Source organism: Heptranchias perlo, chromosome 6, assembly GCF_035084215.1.
Source record: "Heptranchias perlo isolate sHepPer1 chromosome 6, sHepPer1.hap1, whole genome shotgun sequence".
Taxonomy (NCBI): Eukaryota; Metazoa; Chordata; class Chondrichthyes; order Hexanchiformes; family Hexanchidae; genus Heptranchias; species Heptranchias perlo.
This window is the reverse complement of record NC_090330.1, coordinates 13024707-13044320: the sequence shown is the minus strand read 5'-3', so window position 1 is coordinate 13044320 and position 19614 is coordinate 13024707. Positions and strand designations below refer to the sequence as shown.

The 19614-nt window shown below is 42.1% G+C and overlaps 1 protein-coding gene across 1 annotated transcript in view; it reads right to left on the bottom strand.

The window, feature by feature from the left end:
• oca2 (oculocutaneous albinism II) overlaps positions 1-19614 on the bottom strand; it is a 386742-nt gene that overhangs the window by 325718 nt on the left and 41410 nt on the right. Inside the window, exon 3 of the mRNA XM_067985374.1 lies at positions 4693-4884. Within this exon, the coding sequence (XP_067841475.1) occupies positions 4693-4884 (192 nt within the window). The remainder of the gene's footprint in view (positions 1-4692; positions 4885-19614) is intronic.

The window sequence follows — 19614 nt, the reverse complement described above, 5'->3', positions numbered from 1 at the left end:
TCAATGATTAAGCATCCACAGCCCTCTGGGATAGAGAATTCCAAAGATTCGCAACCATCTGAGTGAAAAAATTCCTCCTCATCTCAGTCTTAAATGACCAACCCCTTATCCTGAGACTATGCCCCCTAGTTCTAGACTCTCCAGCCAGGGGAAACAGCCTCTCAGCAGCTACCCTGCCAAGCCCCCTCATTATATTATATGTTTCAGTGAGATCACCTCTCATTCTTCTAAACTCCAGAGAGTATAGGCCCATTCTACATAATCTCTCCTCATCCCAGGAATCAATCTAGTGAACCTTCGTTGGACCCCCTCTAAGGCCAGTATTTCCTTCCTTAGATAAGGAGAATAAAACTGTGCACAGGACTCCAGGTGTCTCACCAAAGCCCTGTACAATTGTAGCAAGACTGCAGTAAAGGTCAACATACCATTTGCCTTCCTAATTGCGTGCTGTACCTACATGCTAACTTTAGTGTTTCTTGTACGAGGATACCCAAATCTTTCTGAACGCCAAAATTTAATAGTTTCTCACCATTTAAGAAATATTCTGTTTTTCTATTCTTCTTACCAAAGTGATTAACTTCGCATTTCATAGAAACATAGAAAATGGGAGCAGGTGTAGGCCATTTGGCCCTTCAAGCCTGCTCCGCCATTCAATATGCTCATGGCTGATCCTCTATCTCAATACCATATTCCCGCTCTCTCCCCATACCCCTTGATGCCTTTTGTGTCTAGAAATCCATCTAGCTCCTTCTTAAATATATTCAGTGACTTGGCCTCCACAGCCTTCTGTGGTAGAGAATTCCATAGGTTCACCATCCTCTGAGTGAAGAAATTTCTCCTCATCTCAGTCCTAAATGTCCTACCCCCTTTCCTGAAACTGTGACCCCTCGTTCTAGACCCCCCAGCCAGGGGAAACATCCTCCCTGCATCCAGTCTGTCTACCCCTGTCAGAATTTTATATGTTTCAATGAGATCCCCTCTCATTCTTCTAAACTCAAGTGAATACAGGCCGAGTCGACCCAATCTCTCCTCATATGACAGTCCTGCCATTCCAGGGATCAGTCTGGTGAACCTTCGCTGCACTCCCTCTATGGCAAGTATATCCTTTCTTAGGTAAGGAGACCAAAACTGAACACAATACTCCAGGTGTGGTCTCACCAAGGCCCTGTATAACTGCAGTAAGACATCCTTGCTCCTATACTCAAATCCTCTTGCAATGAAGGCCAACATACCATTTGCCTTCCTAACTGTTTGCTGCACCTGCATGTTTGCTTTCAGTGACTGGTGTACAAGGACACCCAGGTCCCTTTGTACATCAACATTCCCCAATCTATCACCAGTTAAATAATACTCTGCCTTTTCCCACATTATACTCCATCTGCCACCTTCCTACCCACTCACTTAACCTGTCTCTATCCCTTTGTAGACTCTGTGTCCTCCTCACAGCTTACTTTCCCACCTAGCTTAGTATCATTACACTCAGTCCCTTCATCTAAGTCATTAATATAGATTGTAAATAGCTGAGGCCCAAGCACTGATCTTTGTGGCATCCCACTAGTTACAGCCTGCCAACCTGAAAATGACTCATTTATCCCTACTCTCTGTTTTCTGTCCATTAACCTATCCTCTATCCGTGTTATATATTACCCCCAACCCCATAAGCCCTTATCTTGCATAACAACCTTTTATGTAGCACCTTATCGAATGTCTTTTGAAAATCCAAATATACTACATCCACTGGTTCCCCTTTATCTACCCTGATAGTTACATCCTCAAAAAACTCTAATAAATTTGTCAAACACGATTTCCCTTTCATAAAGCCAAATTGACTCTGCCTAATCATATTATGGTTTTCTAAGTGCCCTGTTACCACTTCCTTAATAATGGATTCCAGCATTTTCCCGACGACTGTTGTCAGGCTAACTAACTGTAGTTCCTTGTTTTCTCTCTCCCTCCTTTCTTGAATAGCGGTGTTACATTTGCTACCTTCCAATCCATGGGGACCATTCTAGAATCCAGGGAATTTTGGAAGATCACAACCAATGCATCGACTATCTCTGCAGCCACCTCTTTTAAAACCCTAGGATGTAAGCCATCAGGTCCAGGGGATTTGTTGGTTTTTAGTCCCATTAGTTTCTCTAGTACTTTTTCTCTTCTGATATTAATTACTTTAAAGTTCCTCACGCTCATTAGAACATAAGAACACAAAAATAGCAGGAGTAGGCCATACGGCCCCTCGAGCCTGCTCCGCCATTCAACAAGATCATGGCTGATCTTTGGCCTCAATTCCACTTTCCCGCCCGATCTCCCTATCCCTTGATTCCCCTGGAGTCCAAAAGCCCCTTCGTTCCCCACTACTTTTGGTATGCTTTTTTGTGTTTTGTGAAGCCAGATACAAAATATTTGCTTAACACCTCTGCCATTACCTTATTCCCCATTACAATTTCTCCAGTCTCAGCCTCTAAGGAACCAACATTTACTTTTGCTACTCTCTTCCTTTTTACATATTTGTAGAAGCTCTTACAACCTGTTTTTGTATTTCTTGCAAGTTCACTCTCATTCTATTTTCACCCTTTTTATCAATTTTTTGGTCATTGTTTGCTGGTTTCTAAAACTCTCCCAATCCTTAGGCTTACTAGTATTCTTCGCAACATTATAAACCTCTTCTTTTAATCTAATACTATCCTTAACTTCTTTAGTTAGCCACGGATGGATCACTTTTCCAGTGGAGTTTTTATTTCTCAATGGAATGTAAAATCGTTGAGAATTTTGAAATATTTCTTTAAATGTTTGCCACCAGTCCCCGCTCTGCACTGGTTCACCCTCTTTTTACACTCACTCAGCTCTTCCCTACCAAGCTGTCCCTTACATTACACATTGCTGGCTTATAGCTTTTTGTCACAGCCTATAGCTGTCACATCTAATAACAAGAAAATCTAACTGGCAACACCTCCTCCCTGATTACCTTCCTCGGTGGAATAAAAGCCGTTTCAGAATGCAATTGGCGAATTCTAACATTCCGCGATTATTTTCATCTTAGAAGTCGCAAGATTGGTTGTCCTTGCTGATGCAATTTCTTTGATCGAAAAACATATGTATTGAAAAATACATTCTTTCCCCCCCCCCCCCCACTATGAAGGAAGTCAGGTCAGGGACAATGTGCGACAGCACCACTTCCCAGATGGTGTTTGATTTTAACAGGCACGAGAACACTCACAATGGGGAGGAGTTTCCTCACGGAGAGCTTCTCCTTTGTTATGCCAATGAATATAATTGGTGTCAGGAGGCACAGACTCCTAGGTGCGTGACAGCAGGTCAGCTAGGAATATCACACATGCCATCTGGAGAGAGGTGGCACTGGCACTGAGTGCCAAATCTCTCACCCCTAGGACTGGAGAGCAGTGCTGAAAGAAGTTCAATGACCTCAACAGGGCAGGTGAGATAACACACAATTCCTTATCTTCTTTTCCCACTCTGGACACTCTTCATCCTCTTAAAGCAACACTTGCACAACTAACCCTTCATGTATGTATATACACACGTATGTATATACACCACGTATGTATATACACCACGTATATAAAAACAATAATTTGGTGCAGTGAAGTCATTAACTAGTGTAGAGAGGAGGACCTGTTTATAGGTCACACAGAGACTGCATTCCATTCAGAACACTATAATCTAAATAAATATTGAAACTGTGTCCCTTCGGTTGATCATAAATCAACCCTGCAATTCTTGTTACCAGTAATTCATTAATATTTACTAACCAAACTTTCAGTATAGATTTGTAATCTCACCGTTACCACCACCCCCCTCTTTCTGGTTTATCCACCACTGCCACCTTCAGCAAGATGCAGCAAATTTTTACATAACCATTGTTGATGCCACTCATTCAGGTTGAAATCACGCAGTGTAATATTAATCCAAAAGCACCAACATCCTTGCATGAATTCCTTGGTCTGCCACTTTAAAGGAGGTGTTAAACTATTTAAAATAAATGGATTAATGCCTTTGTTAGAATAGAGCACAAAGGAACTTCATAGTACAGTTAACATGCTTGTTACTAATATCATAGACCAAAATTTGAACCTGAATGATTGGAGAACATGACAAGGATTTGTAAGAAGCTGAACTTCTCATGTTACTTTTTACACCATTAACTTCCAGGATCTGATGTAGATCAAGAATCAATGTCAATTTGTTAATTTCCTGTCAAGAAAATTGAGCCTCTTCCTCCATGGCTCAGTAGGTTAAATATACAGCCTTGCACGTAACTGAGTCATAAAAGCCATGCAGGTCCTGTGTACAACCCCTGGTCTGTGCGGAGTTAGCTGACTTCAACTGGAGCAGGGCAGGGACAGTGCAGTTGGCCTGAGCGCCTCTGGGCTATGGGGGCGGGGGGGGGGGGGAAATCAAGCAGTGACAGCAATTGCCCATCGGTAGACTCCTGATGAGGCAGGATTGAGATCGCCTTTGATGGTCGAATACCCTGCTTACGGTAACTGTCCAGTTACACTCATCAGCAATGGCCATTTGGGGAAGGTAATGTGTGGTTGGCACCTGTGGAGATGTAACCAAGCCTTCAGGATAGGAGAGGAGTAAATTGGAAGGGAGGGGAAGAAAAAGAAAACAAATTATCGGTAGGAAGCCATTAAACAAAGTACGACGTAACAGCAAGGCATTGGTTACCTCAGGTTTTTCGACAGTGTGAAGTTCAGGTGGAGACTGTCCAAGATGTCACATTTCTCAGTAGAGGTAGATGCAGAAAGCCAGCCGACTTCACTTCCCAGTCGACCCCTTTGCTCCAGTTCACCCGAGCTGCTTTCCCATGATTCATCAGGAGCCGAATAATCTACTTCATGAAGAGTCAAGTAGCTTCTTCTATAAAAAGGAAAGTAACGGCTTTACATGAACCTCTCCCCACATTGCAACATGGTCATTGGCATTGAAAAGCATTACAATACACTGCCCCTGTACTGAGGGCACAATGCACATACTGGGGCAGATGTTCAGCTTGTTGCCCGAGTGTAAAACTGGCCGTGCACATAGACCACCCGTCATAATAACAGCTCGACCGTCATTTCCAATGATTTCCATTCCACACCCCATTAGGTTCAGGTTAGTTTACATGAGATAAGAAATAAACTTGTACAATATTCAATATTTGCCATTTGGCTGGATTTCATTAAAGCATTTTTTTTTAAATTTTTCTTTAATTTTAATTTCTTTAAAAGCTTACTCAAAATAAGGTTTGTAATGAAGCCACTCCTGAGCTTAATGAAATTCAATTAATTGATTATCTTCTCCAAGTTCCAATCGAGTTATTTAGAGGAAGAGGCACAGAAATGTACCATGATGCTTGCCTTTGTCATCTCCCTTTTCCCTCCCCCAGTAATCTTTTGTGTTCATCAAAATGAAGGATATCACCTCTCACCATTTCAAGCCCTCAATATCAATATCCGGCCCTCCCAGAGTAAAGCTTTCACTGTTCTTCTCCAACAATGTGCTTTGGACCCGATATCTGAACATCGCGCCCTATTGGACCAGTACCACATTTCCAGTTCCCTTGGCGACCTCTCCGAGTGAGGTTTCTAATTTTACTGCTACTTGGTGCTAAATTAGGAGAAGCTTTAGACTCTGGGCCCACACCCGCTAGGACCTGAGTGAAAGCTGTCCATTCTCATTTTATACATAGAACCCTTATAGTTAGCGGATATTAGACCCTGATCTCATCAATAATGCTTGTCTTTATTTTGTTCACCTTCCCTTTAGATTCAAGTATCCTGCACGACACCTAATCGAGGTTCCAGGTTTTTAACCAATACCATTCAATAGCCAGTAGCTAAAATGTGTACAATAGGAGCCTGAGTGGGTGACTGTCTCTTCGAATCCCCTCTTTCTGTGGAGAAGCACACTGCTGCCACTTAATGGCTCCTCAGAACAGCACAGTTCAGATCAGGAAAATACTGTGCACTGAAGCTTGTCTTTAAAACTTTGCTCCGAGCAAATTTACAAACTAAAATTCTAACAACCTTACCAGTCCAGTGTTTAAAAGGCGTGAACTAAACAGTTAAAAGACATTTCCAAACCCTTTTTGCTCACTGATGGTCCAGTGGATAAAGGCAGCAGCTGGTGTAGTACTAACCATACAGACCAGAAAGTCCTTCCACATAATACAATTCCCGGTTTGGGCCGAAATAGCTGTACTCAGTTAGGGCAGTGGTTGAGCTGCAATGACTGGACATCAGGTGGGAATAGCAGCAGCCTTGTCTATAATGGGCTGGATTTTGCAGTGAGCAGCCGCCACTCGTGCGACTTGCACTTGCCCACAGACTTTCTATGAGCTCTTGCACGGCAAGTTCCTGTCAACGAGACAGCCATTTAGCGCGGCGCCCCCTACAGGGCATCTGGGATCTGTGTGAACAGGGCAAGCAGCTGTGTATCTCCTTGACCAATCAGGTTGAAGAATCGTTAACGAGCAGCGCAGAGTCTGAACCAGGAAAGGTTAGTTAGAATAATGGATTCAATGTCAAATCAGGTACAGAAAGCAAAATACGGAGAGGGAAAAAAAGATTGAATTAAGAGAGAGATAAAAGAGACAGAAAGAAAATTTTTTTTAAATTATTTAAATTGTTTTTTTTAAAATGTCCGACAATAATTAAAATCTGAAGGAATGAGACTCCACACTTGTAAAAGTTAATTTTCAGTACCAGAGAGGTTGTTTGGCAGTGATTAAGACTTATCACACCGTTAAAAGGTTACTTAAACTTGAAATGACTTAACTTTCTGTGGTGAGTTTAGTCCGTATCTGCGACGTCAGTACAGGAACTTCACGCCGTTCAATACGGGGATCCAGCCGCCAAGATGCCGTGTTCACACAGCTTTTGGAGGAGCAGGGCATGTGGTACAGCAACTTCCCGATTTCCACGTTCAACTGCGCATGTGCGGTCGCCAGAAGTTACTGTCCGATTTGCACATAAATGACGGTGAGCGCTGTTAGCCTCACCATTATTTTTACAGCAAAACCTGTCCCATTACCTTCAAGGATTTAATAGTCAGCCAACACCCACTGTCTAAGCTCCCAGAAGAATGGGCATCTGAGTGAATTACCAGAGGGATGCTGATGCCTCTGAAACCGCAGCCCAGTGAGACAATTGAGAAAACAAAAAATAAACAAATAAAATCCATTGTGCTGAGAATCTAGTTTGATCCTTTTAGTTATTTGTAGTGCATACCACCTTGAAATTGTTCCAAATGCCCAAATTTAATTAATAATATTAATCAGCACTCTTTTTTTTTAATTCAGTCCCTCGATTTATTGCCTATCCTAGTAACGCAACTAAATGGTTTGCTAGGCCACTTCAGAGGGCAGTTAAGAGCCAATGACATTGATGTGAGACTGGAATCACATACAGGCCAGACCAGATAAGGACGGCAGGTTTCCTTCCCTACAGGACATCAGTGACATAGTTGGGCTTTTACAACAGTCCGACAGCATCATGGTCACTTTTAATGATACCAGCTTTTCATTTCCAAATTTTTAAAACTGAATTCAAATTCTCAAACTGCCATGGTCGCAGTTAAACTCACGTTCTCTAGATTATTAGTCCAGACCTCTGGATTACTAGTCCAGTAACATAACCATTACACTACCGTACCCTGTATATACTTACATGGTATAAAAACATCATATGCTATAAAACAATATGCTAAAAGCCTAAACAGATACAAATGTACAGCCATAAACTGCAGCAGCAGAGAGAAAATGGTTTTGACACCTCAATCAATTGCAGTCATTTTCATTTTGCGGATCTTACACATTCCAGCAATGCAAACAGCTCTTTCTGAGACGATGACTATTCTGGGATGTTACAATTTCAAAGAAATTAGGAGATTCGATATCAACCGCGATTATTTCCTTAGACACCTGCTGAACTTACTAATTCTTCTACATAATACACATGAAATTGCAAATCAGTGTTATTTTCAGAGACAGAATATTTTATTAGGAAGAGGGTTAAGAGATATAAATACAACTATGAAAGTAAGCCTGGTCCATGCAATTTACTGTGCTATTTGTAAGCTAAAGTTGTTCCGGCAATAAAAGGAACGTATGGAAAATTTACAAAAGAATCTACTTCCAACATTTAAAGGGCAATTTTACAAGACTCTCTTGCTGGAATGGAATCTCGCCAGTGACCCAGTATGGGTCACACAATCAACCCTGTAGTGTAATAAGCTCTACCTCTGACTGATATTCCCATCTCATGAGGCTCCATGCTACAGTTTTATTCCATTTTGATAACAGGATTGCAATTTTCAAAGTAAGTTAATAGTTTGTCAGCTTCTCACAGCAGACAAAGAAACTAACCTTATTTAACCAAATTGGTTTTGATCCTCAGCTCGCTATCAATAGATTGCCACTGTGTATTTAAATTGCTTTTCATATTTTCAACAAGATAAACGGTAGATACTTTACACAGAGGCAGGGAGAGGGATGACATTGTCCATCCTGCATTAGTAAAAGCGTGCGTCCTGCTTCCTGATCAATGGCTGTTGAAAATATTGGCATCTGGAATATTGTGCCAACCCAGGAAATCCCACAGGTTTTGCTCCAGTGGCCCTACTCTCCCGTTCAGGTCGTTAAATGTTACAATTAATGTTAGGGTTAACTTTAATCTACGGATCGCTGTGTTACACCTGACCTGCATTGGCTGTGCGTGACATTAATATTCATGCCTAAAACAGAAAAATGTTACATTCTCTAGATCAAACTTCCCTTAACTTGATAAGTACCAGAATCCGTGTCTATATAATATTCTTAAAAAACATATCTGAGGTGAACAAGGCATGCTTTATTTTCAAAGTCATTCATCATTATCTTTGATTCATTTTCTCCTAGTTCCTGCTATATTCTTTATTTTACCCTCCACATTAATTCTTTGGGGACCACATGCTGTCCCTACAAAGGGATGAACAGGCAAGCAGAAATTTAGATAGCTGAATAGGCAGACTGTTCTTTAACATTAGTGTTGTTGATTTAGATTTTGTAGCAATTTGCAAGAGTAACTCAGTCAGCAATGTATCTCGAAATAGGTTCTCCCCAGTGTCCTGGCCAACATTTATCCCTCAACCAACACCACTAAAACAGATCATTTGGTCATTTATCTCATTGCTGTTTGTGGGACCTTGCTGGGCGCAAACTGGCTGCCACGTTTCCTACATTACAACAGTCACTACAATTCAAAAGTACTTCATTGGCTGTGAAGCGCTTTGGGACGTCCTGAGGTGGTGAAAGGCACTATATAAATGCAATGGGTTCTGACGAAAGACCTGAAACATTAACTCTGTTTTTCTCCACAGATGCTGCCTGACTTGCTGAGCTTCTCCAGCATTTTCCGTTTTTATTTCAGATTTCCAGCATTCACAGTATTTTGCTTTTGATATAAATGCAAGTCCTTTCATTATCTAAGGGGTCTAATACTATATTAATCTCATCAATTTGTATCAATCTCAGACACTGATTTGAACTGTAAATTTATAATCATCAAGCAGTTAATGCTGAATTACAGTGATATAACTGAATTGCGCTTGTAACCTCATTTGTTTCATCAAGTTTCATCAAGACTGAGATGAGGAGGAATTTCATCACGCAGAGGGTTGTGAATCTTTGGAATTCTTTACCTCAGAGGGCTGTGGATGCTGAGTCATTGAGTATATTCAAGGTTGAGATGGATAGATTTTTGGAATCTAGGGGAATCAAGGGATATGGGGATCGTACGGGAAAGTAGAGTTGAGGTAGAAAATCAGCCATGATCTGATTGAATGGCGAAGCAGGCTCGAGGGGCCGTATGACCTACTCCTGCTCCTATTCCTTATGTTCTTATGTTGTTAATTAACCTTATCTAGTAATTACTTGCACACTCAAAATTTTTACTGCAAACTATGGTTCTAAGGTTAGTTCATGACTTTGTTGCCTGGCATTCGATAATTGGCAAGAAAGGGGTTAATTCAGTCACTCAGTAGCTAATGACCTAGCACTGCATAAAAATGCACATTTTCTTTGGAATGAATGTGAATATGAGTCAATTAATTCTCGTTCACTACCATTGACACAGAAAACATTGCAGCCAAACCATGGAAAAAATCCCATAAAATCATCTTTCATGAATGGTTTATTAGAGTTAATGCTATTTAATCTTAATTATAAACCACTAATTATAATTATATTCATGTTAACTAAAAGTAATATCTCTGTGGAAATATAATCATTGTTAGACCATAGGAAGCCCCATTAGCTTATTTAAATATTAGTTAATAAAACAAATTATAAAAGACTCCTACAATGCACACTTGAATTCGACCATTTATTTCCATGTACTAGCACTTCCACAGCATAAACCTTCAATGTAAATTCTGACTAAATTTGCTTTAAGAATTCATATTTAGGATTTTTAGTCGGCTGAATAGAGATAAAAAGATGCATTCAGCTTCCAGGCCGTGATGGCCCTCCCTGAGACTGCATATGTCAAACTGTGAGATATAAATATTTCTTGGAATGGCCTAAGAATCTTAAATATTTAATGCAATGATATTCAGATTGAGAAGCAAGCATTTCTCCAGATTTGGGAAATTCCCTTGACCTACTTTTGTTCATTAATGTACACCATTATAGATTGTACTCTATGGCTGTTGAGCTGGCCTTTCTCAATATTGTTTGTGTCTTTGCCAATGTGCCCAAATGGATTTTATCACTTTCCTCTCAAGCTATAGCACCTCATATTTCTGGCATTAAATTTCATCCACTATCTAATAACCTGTCTATAGCTTCCATTAGTCACTTATAGTTCTGTTCACAGTTAAGCATGCTCCTATCTGAAAATGTTGACACTGTGCCTCCTATAGACGTGTGTATATTATGCAAACGAGACCGAGACAGAGAAACAAACAAAGAGAGAAATAAAGAGTCAGAGAAATAAAGAGAGATAGAGAAATAAACAGAGAGAGATAGAGGAATAAACAGAGTCAGAGAAATAGAGAGAAACAGAAAAATAAACAAACAGAGAGGATCAGAAAGAGAGACCTCAGACTATAAATTTGAGCGTGCCCATTTTTGAGCACTCTCCCGTGCATGCCCTGTGCACAAATGGTGAGGTCCAAGGAGCCTCGGACCTCATTAGACTGAAGACAGCACTACGGGGGGAGGCCATGCAGGTAAATCCATGTCCTAACACTCCATGGCTCAGGATGCTACTGTGTAAATGAATTATGCCACTGAGCAACATTGCTGCTTTCATAATCTTTTACCGTCATTATTTATTGTACTGACTCATTAGGCTGAATTTTCCTCCACTATCTCATCTGAAATTAAAACCATAGAAAAGATACAGCACAGAAGGGGGCCATTCAGACCATCGTGTCCACGCTGGCTCGAAGAACAACCAGGTGCCCATTCTAATCCCATCTTCCAGCACCCGGTCCATAGCCCTGCAGCTTACAGCACTTTAGGTGCAAGTCCAGGTACTTTTTAAAAGAGTTGAGGGTCCCTGCCTCTACCACCAATTCGGGCAGCGAATTCCATACACCCACCACCCTCTGGGTAAAAAAGTTTTTCCTCATGTCCCCTCTAATCCCTCCGCCAATCAGCTTAAATCTATGTCCTCTAGTTCTTGAACTCTCCGCTAGGGGAAACGGGTACTTCCTGTCTACTCTATCTGGGCCCCTCATAATTTTGTACACCTCAATCAAGTCTCCCCTCAGCCTCCTCTGCTCCAAGGAAAACAACCCCAACCCTGGCTCGAAAATTGCTGCTAAGAGGAGAGATTGGATGGGCAGGGGTTGTTTTCCTTGTTTTCCGATTAGATAGGATAGCAACAGAGAAATGGGTATGGTTTTCGAGTATTGTTTTGGTAACTACACATGATGGGGAATATCAAGACTGGTGAAGATACAGGAAAGGGTGGCCAGTCTCAGGACTCTTAGCTGGCGAGATAGGTTCCAGGAGTTGGGGGTGACTGCAGTGGGAAAACTTAGGTATTGTTCAGTTAGCTAGTTATTTGAGATGGAAGAACTAAGGGGCATGAGTATAAATACATTGGCAAAGACTTAGATTAAATGCTAGGAATATTCTCCACTCCCCTCCCTCCACCACACACAGAGAATGATCACCGATCATCCCTAGAACAGATTACTAATGCGTGTAGTGAGTATGGATTCTCTGCAGTCCTTCAAAAAAGAACTGGACAAGTTCCTGAGAGCAGAGGACATTTCAAATTATAGGTTGTAGAATAACAGGGAATAGGGAAACTCATGAGTTACCACCGTCTTCTGGAACTTGCTTGGTTGCCTTAGGGAGTTGGAGGGGGATTTCCTGGAGTTTTTTTCCTAAATTAGCCAGATTCTTTTTCTTCCAATTTTTGCCTCTTCCGGAAGAATTTACAGGGGTGGGGGAGGCAAAGTGAACATGGTTCCACCATGTCTGGATGGAGAAGGCTTGATGGATCAGATGGTCTTTTACATTTTTGTACGTTCATGTATACTATATAATAGCAGCAGTGACCGATGTTCTGAACCTCGCCCATTGTGAACTTTAAGAATGTAAAGAAAGAAATACCTGTATTTAGACATTGCAGTTTACATGCTTAGGATGTCCCTAGGTGGTTCACAGCCAATGAAGTACATTTGCAGTGTAACCATTGGTGTAATGGAGGTACAAAATATGCATAAGGAACAATAAAATAGAATAAAGCAACCCAACCAAGACACTACAGTATGGGATACGACACCTGGCTACAGTGCACCACAGGCCAAGAAGAGAAAAATAACTCAACCAGAGTTCCTGCTCCTCAATAAGGGACAGAAAACACTGGTGGGAGTAGTTTGTAGGCCCCCTAACAGTAGTTATAATGTTGGACAGAGTATAAATGAGGAAATTAGAGGAGCATGTAACAAGGGTATCGCAATAATTGTGGGGGACTTTCATTTTCATATAGACTGGGCAAACCAAATTGGCAAAAGTAGTTTGGAGGACAAGTTCATGGACTGCATTCGAGGCAGTTTTCTAGAACAATATGTTGAGGAACCAACTAAGAAACAGGCTATTTAAGATCTAGTATTGTGTTAAGACAGGGTTAATAAGTAACCTTAGAGTTAAGGATCCTCTGGGGAAGAATGGTCATAATATGATAGAATTTCATATTGAGTTTCAGAGTCTTAAATTTAAACAAAGCCAATTACGTAGATATGAGGGGCGTGTTGGCTAAGGTAGATTAGGAAATTAGATTATAAGATATGACGGTAGATAAGCAATGGTGAACATTTAAAGAAATAATTCATGATTCTCAACGAATATATATTCCCTTGAGGAATAAAAGCTCCGCGGGAAATATGAGCCAACCGTCGCTAGCTAGAGAGGTTAAGGATAGTATTAGATTAAAAGAAGAGACTTACAACGTTGCCAAAAAGAGTAGAAAGCCTGAGGATTGGAAGGGTTTTAGAAATCAGCAAAGGATGACCAAGAAATTGATTAAGATGGAGAAAATTGAATATGAGAGTAAACTAGCAAGAAATATAAAAACAGATTGTAAGAGCTTCTACAAGTAGGTAAAAAGAAAGAGATTAGCAAAAGTAAACGTGGGTCACTTAGAAGCAGGGACAGGTGAAATTATAATGGTGAATAAGGAAATGGCAGAGAAGTTAAACAAATATTTTGGGGGAAAAATTGGATGAGGGTCCGTTTCGGGCAGGGGTAGCGCGATACGCCCAATGGACTCTATGCAGGCAGGACGCAAGTTTGGACTCACCTCAGGACTTACCTGCTATCGGCCTTCCTTTCCAGGCCTTGCACATGGAATCAATGCAATTCACACTTTCCACCACCAGAGGGAGCTCAATCTCTTAAAGGGAGGATGTTTCTGAGAAATCTCTTAAAAGGTAGCTGGTACCTGTTATTTGCTGAAAATTACAGTCTGCACGGAGTCTGCACGGAATCTGAACGGAGATCAGACATCGCACATGTAAAACACAGATGCAGGTCCCATCCCTATGTTTACACACTGATGAGTTATGTTAAAACGTTTAATAAAGGTTGTGCACTACTAAATCCCACATCCTCCAATCTGCACGCCAGACCTCACCAATCTGCCGATCTGAGTTGGTACCAGGCCTGCAAGAGTGCATGCACCAAGGTTCTCTGGTGATGCACTAGAGGCCTTGGGTGCAAGTGGTGGACAGAAGGAGGGACATCCTATATCCGTGGGGGGGGGGGGGGGAGGGGGGAAGGCGAGAGGCCCGCCAGACATATACGCAAAAGGCAGTGGGAGGCAGCGGGGAACAATGCCAGGCGCACAGCATCATGAACATGGATGCAGTGCAGGAAGAAGTTCAATACTTTAACATGAGTGGTCAAGGTGAGTGAGGTCAACTGTCAAGTGGTGACTCATACCAACTGCACCACGCACTACGCCCCCCCATCACCCACGTACCAATAAACTCTTTCCATCAGTATTCAACTCTTCCAATCAGATGCTCCCTCTCACCCTTACACATTACCACTGTTTCAAGCTGCCCAACCACAACTCACAGGCCACACACACTGGCAGCTATTCAACCATGACAGGCACATCACCCAGACACAAGTCCTGCTTTCTTGCTGGAGAAGGTGGTGCATATCAGGAGGCAAGAAGTGGCAGTGGCATTTAGCCCCTCGAGCCTGTTCCGACATTCAATGAGATCATGGTGGACCTGTGATCTAACTCCATGTACCCGTCTTAGCCCCATATCCCTTAATACCCTTGGTTCACAGAAATCTATCAATCTCAGATTTAACATTAACAAGTGAGCTAGCATCAACTGCCGTCTGCAGAAGAGCGTTCCAAATGTCTCCCATCCTTTGCGTGTCGAAGCATTTCCTAACTTCACTCCTGCATGTCCTGGCTCTAAATGTTAGGCTATGTCCCCATGTCCTAGTATTGAAGTCTAGGAGACCTCCAAAAATAGTTACAAATGTCTCAGCAGCCAGAAGTAATAATCCAGCCACTAACCTGTAAATCCTACATGGTCCCTTTAAAGAGCGATGGTGGGGAGTCCTCCAGGCACTCTAAGACACGTTCAGATGGTCGGGGTTAGGACTGTGCGTTGAGTTGAGCTTAAGTTCCAAAATGGTGTCTATCACTTTAAATCAGCGTTGCACACCGATTGAAGCCATTTTCTCCCTACTTTACATGATTCCGGTGTTTGTTATCTGCGCCTGCGCTAACTCCTATACCAAGATGGCGTCTGGCGCACGTCATGCAGGAAACGTGCGTGCGCATCCAAGACGCCATCTTGGATGTCTGAGAGTCCGTGTAGCGCCGAAACAAAAGGCACTACACGGCCCAATTCAGCGCCCTTTATATCTGTCTTCACATTAGAAAACACCATAGTGGGGAACCAAGGGGCTAATGAGAATGAGGAACTTAAAGTAATTAAGATTAGTAAAGAAGTAGTACTGGAGAAATTAATGGGACTAAAAGCTGGCAAATCCCCTGGACCTGATGGCCTACATCCTAGGGTGCTAAAAGAGGTGGCTGCAGAGATAGTGGATGCATCAGTTATAATCTTCGAGAATTCCCTAGATTCTAGAACGGTCCCCGTGGATTTGAAGGTAGCAAATGTAACCCCACTATTCAAGAGAGGAGAGAAAACACAGGGAACCATAGGCCAGTTAGCCTCACATCCGTAGTAGGGAAAATGCTGGAATCTATTATTAATGATGTAGTAACAGGGCACTTAGAAAATCATAACATGTTTAGGCAGGGTCAACCTGGATTTATGAAAGGGAAATCATGTTTGACAAATCTATTAGAGTTTTTTGTGGGTGTAACTAGCAGAGTAGATAAGGGGGAACCAGTGGATGTAGTATATTTGGATTTTCAAAAGGCATTCGATAAGGTGCCGCACAAGAGGTTGTTTCACAAGAGTGGGGCTCATGGGATTGGGAGTAATTTATTAGCATGGATTGGGGATTGGTTAATGGACGGAAAACAGAAAGTAGGGATAAACGGGTCATTTTCAGGTTGGCAAGTTTTAATTAGTGGGGTGCCGCAAGGATCAGTGCTTGGGCCTCAGCTGTTTACAATCTATATCAATGACTTAGATGAGGGGACCGAGTGTAATGTATCCAAGTTTGTTGATGACAAAGCTAGGTGGGAAAGTAAGCTGTGAGGAGGGCACAAAGAAACTGCAAAGGGATATAGACAGGTTAAGTGAATGGGCGAGAAGTTGGCAAATGGAGTATAATGTGAGGAAATGTGAAATTATCCACTTTGGTAGGAAGAATTGAAAAGCAGAATTTTTTTTTTAAAAAGGTGAGAGAATAAGAAATGTTGGATTTGGATGTTCTTGTAAACGAATCACAGAAAGTTAACAAGCAGGTCCAACAAGCATTTGGGAAGGCAAAGAGTATGTTAGCCTTTATTGCAAGGGCGTTGGAGTATAAGAGTAAGGAGGTCTTGTTGCAATTATACAGGGCTCTGGTGATACCACACCTCGAGTACTGTGTACAGTTTTGGTCTACTTACCCAAGGAAGGACATACTTGCCTTAGAGGGGGTGCAACGAAGGTTCACTAGATTGATTCCTGGGTGAGAGGGTTGTCCTATAAGGAGAGATTGAGTAAAATGGGACTATATTCTCTGGAGTTTAGAAGAATAAGAGATGATCTCATTGAAACATATAAAATTCTTAGCGGTCTGGACAGGGTAGATGCTGAGAGGCTGTTTCCCCTGGCTGGAGAGTCTAGAACTAGGGGTCATAGTCTCAAGATAAGGGGTCAGCCATTTAGGACCAAGATGAGGAAAAATGTCTTCACTCAGAGGGTTGTGAATCTTTGGAATTCTCTCCCCCAGAGGACTGTTGATGCTCAGTCATTGGGTATATTCAAGGCTAAGATCGGTAGATTTTTGGATACTAAGGGAATCAAGGGATATGGGGATCGGGGGGTAAAGTGGAGTTGAGGTAGAAGATCAGCCATGATCTCATTGAATGGCGGAGCAGGCTCCAGGGTATAGCCTACTAATGCTCCTATTTCTTATGTTCTTACCTTATGCTCCTATGCTCTCATTGGTGTCCATTGACTTCACTGGGTGTGTGTGGACATAAAATGAGGACAAGATGAGGCCCAGCTATGTTACCCCCATTGTCAAACGCCTGCCAGCACCGATTGTCTAGGCTCGTGAAGAACAGCCATTTGGACGAGGTACTAGAAGGTTTCTGTCATATGTGGAACCACATCCCAACACAAGTCACTGACTTGAGGAGAGATGGGGAGAAAGGGAAAAAATATCAGAGAAAAACCCCAGGCAAATTTGTTAAAACTTAAAAAAAACAGTACTGCGCCTGTCTTTTGCATGTATAATATTCTTAAACTCGTTCCTTTGGTTTTACAATGCATTGTGTTGAGTCCTGGAATTAGGAAGACAACAGACAGCAAAACAAATCTGTTACTATCTATAAACAATCTGACTTTATTTTAATGTAAGGCTATATTCTTTTATGTGAAATGTTCTGTCGACCTAATTAAGGTTTATTGAGCAGGAGTGCTACTTATTAAGGACTGACAGGAGTTTATTGTGTAATTAATTCCCTGAACAAAAAGGCCTAATCAACTTTGGCCTTGCAAGGCAGTTGGAGACTGAGACAAGGTAAAATTAACTGCCACCTAATTAATTTAATTCAACAACTGCAGGCTCATGAAAAAAAAGATTGCTCGGGGAAAGGCCAGAGTTTGCGGGATCTGCATGAACTGTCCATTGAGACCCACGACTTGGATGAACAAGTGAAGATGATAGAGAAGCTTGGAGATCACATCACCATCTCATCTGGGTCAAGGACACTTTCTACATTATAATTACAGATAATGTGAATGGAGTTAAAATATTGGAAAGGAATGTAAGACAAGGATATAATTTTTCCGGTAGTCTGAATAGTAGAGATGATGGCCAGATTGAACCTGAAAGCAATAATGTCTTGAAATATGGATATTAATGAAGATGAAAATGTGGTCCAATCTAAGACAAAGGCACCAGAAATCCTGGGGCTGAGAGGCCCTGGAATTTCAGAACCCACTTTCGCTGGGATTCTGCCCCATTTCTGGTAGCTCTTTAAATTCTGGTGGGGTGGGGGGGTGGGGGGCGCATGGACAGATCTTCTTGGCATCCTATTCAACCCGAGCTGAATTTCCCATCCCATATAATCTCCATCACAAAAACTGCCTACTTCCACCTCCGTGACACCAACCACTTCCTCCCCTGCCTCAGCCCATCTGCCACTGAAACCCTCATCCGTGCCTTTATCATTTCCATACTTGACTATTCCAATGCTTTCCCGGCTGGCGTCCCACCTGCCACCCTTCGTAAACTTCAGCTCAACCAAAACGCCGCTGCCCATATCGTAACCCACACCAAGTCCTGCTCACCCATCACCCCTACCTTTGCTGACCTACATTAGCTCCTGGCCCCCCCAATGCCTCCAATTTAAAATCCTCATTCTCATGTTTAAATCCCTCCACCCCTCCCTATCTCTAACCTCCTACAGCCCCCTCCCCGCAAATTCTCCATTCCTCTTACTCCGGCCTTCTACGTATCCCCTTCTCCCTTCACCACACCATTAGCTGCTGTGCCTTCAGCCGCCTAGACCCCATGCTCTAAACCCCTCTTTCTCTCTACTTCCCTCTCCTCCTTTAAGGTCTTTCATAAAACCCAACTCCGTGGCCAAGCTCTTTCTTTGTTTCGGCATCGATTTTTGGCTGATTATGCCTCTGTGAAGTGTCTTGGGACATATTGTTATGTCAAAAGTACTATACAAATACAAGTTGTTATGAGGTTGTGCCTGGGGCAGTTCCTGGGCTTCCCCAGGAAATTCCATCCAGTCCTCCCCGATAGACCCAATGGAACCTATGCCTGCTGAGAGCAGTTGTGGGTTCCATTATGAGGCTTTCAAAAGGTCCCAAAATCCAGGATGGAGCAGAGATGGCCTGACCACTCCTTTAGAAGCTGAAGAATTTGGCTGCTCTTTGTCTAACGAGGCCCTTCCCACGATTCCTACGCATTACAAACAACGTATTTGCAGATTCACAAAGATGGAAATACTAGAGCAAGTGTTTCATGTGCAACATGCCTTCATCTCACGTAGTGTTTACTGAGCAGAAGTAAAAGCAGGAAGTGATGACCATTAGTCCGCATCTGGAAACAAAAGAGAGGTCAACATTTTTGGTTTCATCAGAAACCAGGTTTAATAAAAAGCCCCACTCAAAATATTAACCTGATTGCCTCAATCTGCCGTGCAATTCCAGCATTTTCTGTTTCCTATTTTCAGTATTTATGATTTTTCTTTTTATCTTTAGTGAATACAAGTGTTTTTTTTAATATAAAAGACTGACAGGAATTTTCTAATTAATGAATTCTCGGAACAAGGTAGTACAAACTCTTCAATAATAGTTTTGCTGGTGATATAGAATATATGTTTGCGGAGTGGGAGGGTTCATGCTAAGACCATGTTTCTGGTGGTCTAGTATGGTTCAACACTGGCCAGACCTGTACTTGGATCATCTAAAGCCTGAAGAAAGGAAGACATC